Here is an 11029-nt window from a genome sequence, read left to right on the forward strand (position 1 = left end):
TTCCTAATCAGATATTGAAATGCAGGGCAGATCTGATACATAATTTTGCCTACTCCAGTTTTAACTCCTGAATTCTTGGTTTGTTTCAAAGCCCTACAATGGGTAGATTTTTAAAAATATATATTGTATAATTTATGTTTAGAAAATCTGGAATATTCAAGGTGAAAGTTCTTGGATTAAATAAATACTTCCATTATCTTCTCTGGCAGCTAGAGTCTTCTAATATCTTCTCATGGACACCTCAATCCTCTTAGAGAAGACCTATCAAATGGGACAGGGGTGAAAGATCAGTCATTGTAGCTATGCTGATTACATGCTTCCTAGGCTCCCTCTCATTTTTCTTTTTTCTCTTTTTTTGAGACGGAGCCTCGCTCTGTCTCTGGGCTGGAGTACAGTGGGCTCACTGCAACCTCCACCCACCAGGTCTGGTTCAAGCAATTCTGCCTCAGCCTCCCAAGTAGCTAGGATTACAGGCATGCACCACCACACCCAGCTAATTTCTGTATTTTTAGTAGAGACAGGGTTTCACGGTGTTGGCCAGGCTGGTCTTGAACTCCTGACCTCATGATCTGCCTGCCTTGGCCTTCCAAAGCTAGGCTCCCTCTCTTATCCTGCCATGACTCCCTGGCTACTTTCGATCTCTTTGGCTGTGACAGTCATTGCTGTTACTCTTCTTAGTACCTGGACTCTTTTTCTTTGCTTAGTAGTCAGGGAAAGCAAATGATACCCCACAAAAGAAACAGCTATAATCAAAGTAGATGAGTTTACAGAATGTAAATTACATATGCTAAGGATAATTGGATCCTGGTCACAAGGAAGAACAGGTAATTTTACTTACCAGGTAAGTGGATTCCTGTATAAATTTACTTGCCTAAAACTCACTCCCTGACTTCTATTCCATCTTTGGTGAACTTCAGCTCATTTGATGAGAGCAGGTCCTCATGTAATGTCATTTCACACAACGTTGTGTCATTATAACATTGATAAGAAAAAAAATGGGTTTCCGGCAGGGGCCGCTGTCTGTGTGGTGTTTGCATATTCTCTCCATGTCAGACTGGACTTTTTCCAGGGACCCAAATAGTTTCCTTCTACATCCCAGTGATGTACAGCTGAAGTCTAAATTGTCCCAGTGTGACTGAATGGTTGTGTGTGTGAGTGCTCCCTGTAATGCAATGGCGTTCTGGTTCCCTGAGCTTTTGGGAACCAACCCAAAGCTGCCAGGATAAGCTTGGACCACCTGTAACCCTGAACTGGAATAAGTGGGTTGGGAAATGTATGAATGAATGAATGAAAATCATTGTAAAGTAAAAATTAGTAAAGTGTACTGAAATCATATAAATGCATGACAATAGATGATACTTGTGATTGCTGGTTTTTAAACTGTGTGGTGGTAGAAGATTCTTCTTACAATTTTCCTTTATCTCTATTTTGTTACCTGTAACATTAAGATAACAATATTAATTACTCCTTAGTATTTTTTAAAAGGATGAAATGAGATAAAGAATATAAAACATTGTGGCTGATTAAGAATTAAGAATATAAAACATAAGATTAAAAATATAAAACATATGATACATACTTGGTTAAATATAAGGGAAGATGAAGACAGTGATTTTAAAAACTTTATTGGGACAGATACAGGGCCTCAGTGGAAACCCACACTCTACTATGTTTAGAACACATACTTTTTATGTTTCTGTACTTTTACATTTTAAGGTAAGGTACATTTTAAGGTACCCTGGGTCTCCAGATTGATCAGGAAACTTTACATGGCATCACCCAGCAATGACTCCGCTGCTCCAGTCTCTGAATTCCTCCTCATCTGCTTCCCCGACTTCCAGAGTTGGCAGCACTGGCTGTCCCTGCCCCTCAGCCTTCTCTTCCTCCTGGCCATGGGGGCTAACACCACCCTCCTGATCACCATCCAGCTGGAGTCCTCTCTGCACCAGCCCCTGTACTACCTGCTCAGCCTCTTCTCCCTGCTGGACATCGTGCTCTGCCTCACTGTCATCCCCAAGGTCCTGGCCATCTTCTGGTTTGACCTCAGGTCAATCAGCTTTCCAGCCTGCTTCCTCCAGATGTTCATCATAAACAGTTTTTTGACCATGGAGTCCTGCACATTCATGGTCATGGCCTATGACTATTATGTGGCCATCTGCCATCCACTGAGATACCCATCTATCATCACTGACCAGTTTGTGGCTAGGGCTGTGGTCTTTGTTATAGCCTGGAATGCCTTTGTTTCTCTTCCTGTTCCCATGCTTTCTGCCAGGCTCAGATACTCTGTGGGAAACATAATCAAGAACTGCATCTGCACTAACCTGTCTGTGTCCAAACTCTCTTGTGATGACATTACTTTCAATCAGCTCTACCAGTTTGTGGCAGGCTGGACTCTGTTGGGCTCTGACCTTATCCTTATTATTATCTCCTATTCTTTTATATTGAAAGTTGTGCTGAGGATCAAGGCCGAGGGTGCTGTGGCCAAGGCCTTGAGCACGTGTGGTTCCCACTTCATCCTCATCTTCTTCTTCAGCACAGTCCTGCTGGTTCTGGTCATCACTAACCTGGCCAGGAAGACAATTCCTCCGGATGTCCCCATCCTGCTCAATATCCTGCACCACCTCATCCCCCCAGCTCTGAACCCCATTGTTTATGGTATGAGAACCAAGGAGATCAAGCAGGGAATCCAGAACCTGCTGAAGAGGTTATAAGAGTAAAAAGGATTAGATCCACCTTTAGAGTTGTTAATTAAAATTGGGAAATGAGGAATTATTTTTATGTTGGAAAGGAAATTTCACTTTTAAATCCTGGCCTGAGTTCTGATTCTTCTGTTCTCAATATCTCAGGCAACAATGAACACATTTATTTGTGAATCTTTGTTTTCTGTTGCTTGAAAGGAAACCTCCCTTTTCTGGATTCTATGGTTACTTCGGAATTTTTCCTGAACTAATCTGCAATGAAGAATCTTGCCAAGACTTTGACAAATGGAGCTGTATTAGAATGGAAGTGTTTGACCACTAAAGAAACAAACTTTATAAAATGCCCTTAAAAAGATCAGCCTGTCTTCTGAACTGCAAATGACACGGATTCCTTTCCTGTCTCTGATTCAGCCTGGCAGACGGCTGCCTGGCTTGGGTGCCATGAAGGCATGGCTTGGGTTAAGTACAGATGTTGACCCTGGAACAACTTGGGGTTGAGTGCCTTGCCCTGAACACCCCGACTCTCTTCCATGGCGCCTGAGACAGATGTGCTATTCCCTGGCTCCTAAAATTCTCCCATACCTCTCTGAGGGCAGCATTTCCATTCTTTCTCTCTACTTAGATTTTCTCTCTTCAGTTTTTGGTTTGTAAATGAGGTTGACAAAGTTTTAGGATTTTTAGGTTGGGGGCGGGGGAGTTGTATTGTTTGAAGTGCTTTATGTTCTTGTATTCATCATCTTCATCTTCATGTCGTTATAATCATAGTTCCTATCTTACCTTGAACTGCCCATCATAGGCGCGAATGAGCCATCCTGTTCATTCCCTCTGTTGCTGTTTGCTGCACCCTCCCTCCTGAGCTGTGGCTGGCAAAGCTGCCAACAGTTTCCCAGACCTGAAAGTTCTAGGGTTTGTTTTTCACAGAATAGTGTATTCTACTATTTTGGCATTTCCTTCTTAATGATGCCACACAGTTCAGTATATTCAAGGAATATTAAACAGTCTTAATCTGTCTGTTTTGGGGATGTAAGTTAAGATTTCAAGTTCGTCATTTGTCCAAGCATTGTTTGACAACTATCCCAACTGGACTATCCTACTTTCATTTGTACTGAAGCTTATCTTTGCTGAATGACTTGTATTAAAATTAATATCTCTACAGTGTTTAAAAAATTTTATGTTACAGCACTTCTTTTATTACAGGCCTCCTATACAATAGCCCTAACATACTTTTGACTTATCTTAAACTTTGTTTTCTCTGCCACTGTAGCCCAAATGAACTGCTCATTATTTCTTGAAAATTACTTATTCCCATTTTGCTCTCTCTCTTTTCAATCATTTGATGCTTCTCAGATAAGCCTTCTTTTACCATTATCACCATTTGCCAAATCCCGTCTTTCCTACCAGGTTTAATTCAAATGCCACCTCCCACAGTAGGTCTTCCTTTCCTGATCCTCCTGACTGGAATCATTATTCTTGCATCTTGTGTGGCTGTATTTCTTTCTCTGACACTGTCATAAGCTTCTTTTAGGTTGAGAGTATTTTATTCATCTTTAAAATTCGGCATGGCTACTTTTACTGTCCCTTATACAGATAAATTTAAAATAAAAATATATTGAACAAAATGTGTAGAACATTTTATAAATGATCTCTTATCTCTCATTTTCTTTGATAACTAATTGGAAACAGCAATAAAATCTTATACTATTATGTGTCCTTATAGTACCTAACACAGAGCCTTATTTTGAGCCAGCACAAAATGAACCTCTATACAGTGAAGACCATTAGGATTGAGACAGTCTGGACAATGGAAATTGTATTCTCAGATAAAATAATTTGGCTAAATTTGTGTACTCAGATTTCATGAACTTTGGCTAAACTCATAGATTCTGGCTTTATTACCTTGAAAATGGTGTTAATTTATTTTTTATTGTTTTTTCGAAGAGCGAATTAACTAATAAAAGTTTTTGTATAATGAGTATATACACATTAAATTATATGCGTTGAATTATTTATTATTATTATTTCCCCAAGCATGCTGCTTCCCCTGCTGCGCTCTGAATAATAGGCTGGCCATTATTGCATACCTTATTTACCTTGGTGTATAAGGTATCCATGGAATTTGAGTCCTCCTCTGTCTCTCTAGTTGTTTTTGTCACTAGTTTATTTTCTTGAGAAGTTCTATTGCTTACATGAGGGTTATCATGTAGGAACTCCAAGCAATTGGGTGCCCCATAGGACTTTTAGTTTAACATAGCCGATTTATATCCATTTCAGTCTGGGTGCACCACGAGGCTCTCCACAAGCTTTCCTTCTGAAACACGTAGGGACAGCCATTGAAGATACGTGGCTATACCACTCCAGTGATCACATTCTTTAAGGTTACCAGGCTTCCAATGCCACTTGTCCCTCCAATTTGTAGCAACAATCCCATCTGGTATGTTTGAGAGAGACGACACAATAATTATAAACTAGGAAACTTTTCACCATGTCCAAGCAGCTGTCTTGGTAAATTATCTTCGTGATTCATGACCACACAGTGTGCAGAGGCTTCACTGCTTTGCAATCCCTGCTCAAAGCAGTGTGAAGAATCCTCATTCTCAGTTTACCTATAAAATATCAAATGAAATAAACAGAGTCCACAAATTCTGTATTACAAATTTTCTCCAGAGTGTCCTATTGGGTTCTTATTTTAGTACAACTTTTCTTCTTGGGGTAGAACAACTTCTGCAACTTCTCTCAAAATCAGGTATCACTTGGCACTTCATCTGAGAAAAGTTGTTTGGTTATTACTCGCTGCTTCTGAAGCATTTTTAATAGAAAAGAGTGATAGTCTCTTTCCTTGGTGTTATCACTTTCGTCTGCCACTCTCCTTTCTATCATAATTTCCCCTTTCTTTGCTTTATTATCCTTCCTAATTCAGACTCTTCCCAAATGAGGGCCTCTGGTTCAGGCACACAGACAATACACAAATCAGACCGCAGCAGGAATCTCCCTGGGATCTTTTCTTTTCTCTAGGAAGAGGAGTAGGGTTGGAAGGTAATAGGTAGTGTGTAACGAAACCATCTCTATCCTCAGGCATTATTTATGGTCAGTCCTAGCTTGGCCAGAGGAGGTGAGGCTGATACCCAACCCAAGGTTTCCTTTGGAGGACAGAGAGAGAAGTTCAAAGTGACATAGGTAAAATCTCACCCAGTTATGCACCATTGTCTGCAACACAATTGTCTTCCCACCATCTCATTCTTGGAGCCCAGCCTTGTGAGGTGAGAAAGAGAAAGGATTATGTCTCGGCATCCTCTCCAGCTTCCTCACTCCTACTGCTGGTACCAAGAGGCTTTCCAAGGCATTTTTCCTTCACTGTCACACATATTTGGACAAATCTTATACCTGTCCAGTGAGTGAGTTGGATTTTCATGCTCTTATTAATAACAAATATTCCACTTGCCCATTCCAATTTTGAAGCCACTGTGATGTAGGTATTAGGGAAATGATATGTCTGCAATATGTTATGCTTTATAGCCCATTCTTATATACTGGCTATAATAAAATGGCCCCGGTTTATGGATACTATGTAATTCTCATTTAAACATAATTTTTCTAAGAGTATACCTAAAGTCTGAAATGAAGTTCTCTCTCTCCTAAGTCTAGAAATATTTGTTTTTCAAATATATATGGTTTTTATTTATAATGCCTCAAGTCTCCTGGATGTTTCCTCAACTTTCTTTCTGTTCACCACTATCCCAATATTGGATTTTATCTTCTGGGTTTTCTGCCCATGCCTCCCTGAAGAATAGGCCTATGCTCTGGGTTCAGATGCCTAAAATAGCCTTAGCCCTGGTGGGCTGTGGGGAGAGAAGTGGCAGAGTGGAGCTCTGGACAGGAAAATAGCTTCTGGAACCTCAGAGTGGGGAGGTCTGATGGTGCATTAAACAGTCACAAGTAGTACTTACAGTACAGCATCCTTGAGCTGCTAGGTCTGCTTTGGAACCAGGAAAATTATAAGGATGAGAGTCTTGTAGGGACCCAGGTGTTCCATATAAGCATGAAGAAGTAATTCTTCTGGTAGAAATGCAGCAGATCTGGGGCTGAAGATTCAGATTCTGCCAATATCGCCAATATCCCAAAATCTGCTGTATCCCTGCTTTTCCATGGGGAAAAGTTTTTCTTAATGTGAACTGTACACTACCCATTTAAACAAAACTGAGATTTCCAGAATGAAGGTTCTTGAATTACATCTATACCTTCATTATTGTCTATGACAGCTGTAGACTAGGAGACTCAGTGAGTTTATGTTATCAACTATAATTCACCCCTCCTAGAGAAGATTGCCATGGAAGCACCAGAAAAGATAGGGCCATTAATCCCAACTGCCTTGATTTCTCCCTGCTGGGCTTCCCATCTCAGTGACCTTGCTCTCAGTGTTCTTTCCTGCTTCTCTGTCTGGGACAGAAAACCTTTTCCATTGCTCAAGCCACAATACTCCTCAGAAAACTTCAGACTGGGCATGGGGTCAATTTTAATCTTTTGTTCGTTGCCCCAGGAAAAAGAATATAATATCTAACAGGAAACAATGCCAATGCCTCTAGAGAAATAGACTTATTTCTTTGGAATCTGGCCACAAGTAAGTCTGTATAGTCTGACTAACAGAATAAATAGGCTTTTATTTGGATGTATATCTGAAGCTGTAGTTGTTTCTAATTCCAATTCTACCTTTCGTCATCCTTTGTTAACAACATCTAGTTGTAGTTTCCAAATAAATCTTATATGAAAGAATGGTGCTCCTATTACCACATTTGGAAGTATCTAGAAATTTTGGAGTTCTTTACTGAATAGCCACATTGGTTCTTAAAAATAAAAATAAAAATAAAAACTTCACTGGTTTAAGGTAGGGGTAGGGGAAGAGTAATGTCTACTTTAAGACAAAGAAGCTGGGCTATAGGTTGCTGAAAAGTCCTAATCCCTGGTAGAGATTCTGTGAGGAGCTAAGCTAAGCTAACTGTGGATTTGTTGATCACCCTGTTCTAAATGAGGTCTTCCCATTGTGAAATCAGAAAGACCAGTCTAATATATATACACACACATATATATATATATGTGTGTGTGTGTGTATATGTATATAGAATATATATATATATTCTTTCTCCCATTCATCTATTGATAGCATTAGGTTGATTCCATATGTTGCTATTGGAAACAGTGCTGCAGTAAACATGGGAGTATAGTTATCTCTTTGACATACTGATTTAATTTTCTGCTATAAAGGGAAACAAAATCCTGTCATGTGGTATGGTATGGATGAGTCTGGAGGACATTATATTAAGTGAAATATTAAGACAAAAAAAAAACAAAAAACAAATACCACATGATCTCACTCAAATGAAGAATATGAAAAAGTTTTCTATAAAGTCTTAAACAGTAGAATGGTGGTTACCAGAGTCTGGATAGTTAAGTGGGAGGGAGGGATTGAGAGATGTTTGTCAAAAGATAAATAATTACAGTTAGATTAGAGGAGGCTGTTCGAGAAATCTATTGCACAGCATGGTGACTATAGTTAATGATGACATATTGTATTCTTGAAAAATGAAAAGATAGTGAACATTTAGTGGTGTTCTCCCTACGCAAATGATAGCTATGTGAGGTAGTGCATATGCTAATTAGCTAGATTTAACTATTCCACACTGTATATATACTTTAAAACATGTTGTACACAATAAACACTTGAAATTTAATCTGTCAATTAAAAACATAATAAAAGAAATCCCCAAAAACTTTGATGGGTACTATTGCAAAAGAAAATGAAAACTGTAATTTTGACCTGACCCAGAGATTGAACAAATTAAAAAAATTCCTGCATCCAATCCAACTCAAGAGACATGGTGCCATGTGACCAACACCAAGATTAAACTTGTATCCTAAAGAAAATAAAAGGAGAGTTTAGTTTCCCATAACTCTAGACCTCTGCTGTTCAATACAGTAGTTAAGAGCCATATGTGGCTATTGAGGCCTTGAGAAGTGGCCAGTTCAAATTGCAACATACTATAATTGTAAAGTGCACAACTGATTTTGAAGGCTTAGTACAAAAAGAATGAATAATACAAAATAGCTCTTTCATACTTTAAAATATTGATTACATGTTAAAGTGGTTGTCAGCAAAGCCTGAGTCCTGTTCTCTCACTCTCCTACCTGCATAGCAGGAGTTTCACCTCTCACTCCACCTTCTCCACCAACTACCGGTCCCTGGGGTGAGTCCAACTGCCCAGCTACAGCACCCGGCAGATCAGCAGTGCAGCCAGCGTCTATGCAGGTGCTGGGGGCGGGGGTGGGGGGGCTCGGGTTCCCTGATCTCTACGTTCTGGTCCATCAGCTTCTAGGTGGCTTGAAGTCTGGGGGCCTGGCCACAGGGATGGCCAGGGGTCTGGCAGGAATGGGAGGCATCCAAGATGAGAAGGAGACCATGCAAGGCCTGAATGACTGCCGGGCCTCCTAGGTGGACAGAGTGAGGAGCCTGGAGACTGAGAATTGGAAGCTGGAGAGCAAAATCCAGGAGCATCTGGAGAGGAAGGGACCCTGGGTCAGAGACTGGGGGTGTTACTTCAAGACCTTTGAGTACCTAAGGGCTCAGATCTTCGCAAATACTGTGGACTATGCCCGCATCATTCTGCAGATCAAAAATGCCCATCTTGCGGCTGCTGACTTTAGAATCAAGTATGAGACAGAGCTGGTCATGTGCCAGTCTGCGGAGAGTGACTTCCATGGGCTCCACAAGGTTGTTGATAACACCAATGTCACTCAGCTGCAGTTGGAGACAGAGATCGAGGCTGTCAAGGAGGAGCTGCTCTTCATGAAGAACCACGAAGAGGAAGTAAAAGGCCTACAAGCCCAGATTGCCAGATCTGGGTTGACCATGGAGATAGATGCCCCCAAATCTCAGGACCGCGCCAAGATCATGGCAGACATTAGGTGCAATACGACGAGCTGGCTGGGAAGAACTGAGAGAAGCTGGACAAGTACTGGTTTCGCAGGTTGAGGGGAGCACCACAGTGGTCACACGCAGTCCGCTAAGGTCGGAGCTGCTGAGATGATGCTCATGGAACTGAGACATACAGTCCAGTCTTTGGAGATAGACCTGGACTGGATGAGAAATCTGAAAGCCAGCTTAGAGAACAGCCTGAGGGAGTTGGAGGCCCGGTATGCCCTGCAGATGGAGCAGCTCAACGGGATCCTGCTGCACCTGGAGTCAGAGCTGGCACAGACCTGAGCAGAGAGGCAGCGCTAGGCCCAGGAGTAGTAAGCCCTGCTGAACATCAAGGTCAAGCTGGAGGCTGAGATGGCCACCTACCGCCACCTGCTGGAAGACAATGAAGACTTCAATCTTGGTTGTTGCCTTGGACAGCCCCAACTCCATGCAAACCATCCAAAAGACTACCACCCGCCAGATAGTGGACGGCAAAGTGGTGTCTGAGACCAATGACACCAAAGTTCTGAGACATTAAGCCAGCAGAGGCAGAGTACCATTTAGGGAGCAGGAGGCCAATAAAAAGTTCAGAGTTTAAAAAAATATATTGGTTACATGTTAAAGTGTTACTATTTCAGATATGCTAAGTAAAATAACATATTAAATTCAATTTTACATGTTTTCTTTCACTTTTTAAAGATAGCTACTAAAAATTTAAAATGACATGTGGTTTGCATTATATTAATATTTCTCTTATAGTCATTATAGGGCTGCTATAGAGTATAGGGCAAGTTATAACATATTAGGCAAAATGGAAGGGCCAGTTTGTGTCTTCCAACTTATAAATGTACCTTCATATATTTACACTTAATTCTCACCTTTGGGAAACAGGTTTTTACTTTCTCAGAAAACAGAGGAAAGCTGAGTCTAGGAAGGTCCAACAATCTTTAGGACAACTACCATTGTTGATGAAAAAAATGGGTGAGGGTGGACTTCCTCAGAGTGTAAAAAAGAGTATCATCTTTCCAGAGATGGCTGCATTTGCTTTTTAACAGGTCTCCCACCGTCTACTCTTGACCTCTTCTCATCCATTCTCATAGGATGATATTTTGTTAATGAGATTTTGATCATGTGTCAATCCTCTGCTTAAAATTCTTTATGGTGTTCCATGGCCTTTTAACACGGCCTAAAAGACCCAGCATGCTCCGGTTCCTGCTTAAACTCTAGGCTCAGTTCCTGAGTACTAAAATTGCAAATTTTAACAATCCTTTCAGGTCTTCAAAAATACCAGGGTCCCTTTCCTCCTGGTTCACAGGTTTGTATCCTCAGCCTATCCCCACACCTCCCTTCACTTTTAACCAATTCTTATGGGCACTAACTT

The 11029-nt window shown here is 40.9% G+C and overlaps 1 protein-coding gene and 1 pseudogene across 1 annotated transcript; both read left to right on the plus strand.

Moving 5' to 3' along the window:
* The first annotated feature begins 1571 nt into the window (after positions 1-1571).
* Positions 1572-2763, plus strand: LOC126935168 (olfactory receptor 56A4). The gene has a single exon (XM_050756367.1). It carries the CDS (start codon positions 1770-1772, stop codon positions 2709-2711), a length of 942 nt encoding a protein of 313 aa, XP_050612324.1. The 5' UTR covers positions 1572-1769; the 3' UTR covers positions 2712-2763.
* Positions 2764-6735: 3972 nt separating this feature from the next.
* Positions 6736-10186, plus strand: LOC126936468 (keratin, type I cytoskeletal 18-like; annotated as a pseudogene).
* Positions 10187-11029: the final 843 nt, after the last annotated feature.

This window comes from Macaca thibetana, chromosome 14 (genome assembly GCF_024542745.1).
Source record: "Macaca thibetana thibetana isolate TM-01 chromosome 14, ASM2454274v1, whole genome shotgun sequence".
Classification (NCBI taxonomy): Eukaryota; Metazoa; Chordata; class Mammalia; order Primates; family Cercopithecidae; genus Macaca; species Macaca thibetana.

Excerpts from the sequence above, each read along its gene's own strand:
- LOC126935168 (XM_050756367.1), top strand. The coding sequence starts at position 1,770 with ATGGCATCACCCAGCAATGACTCCGCTGCTCCAGTCTCTGAATTCCTC.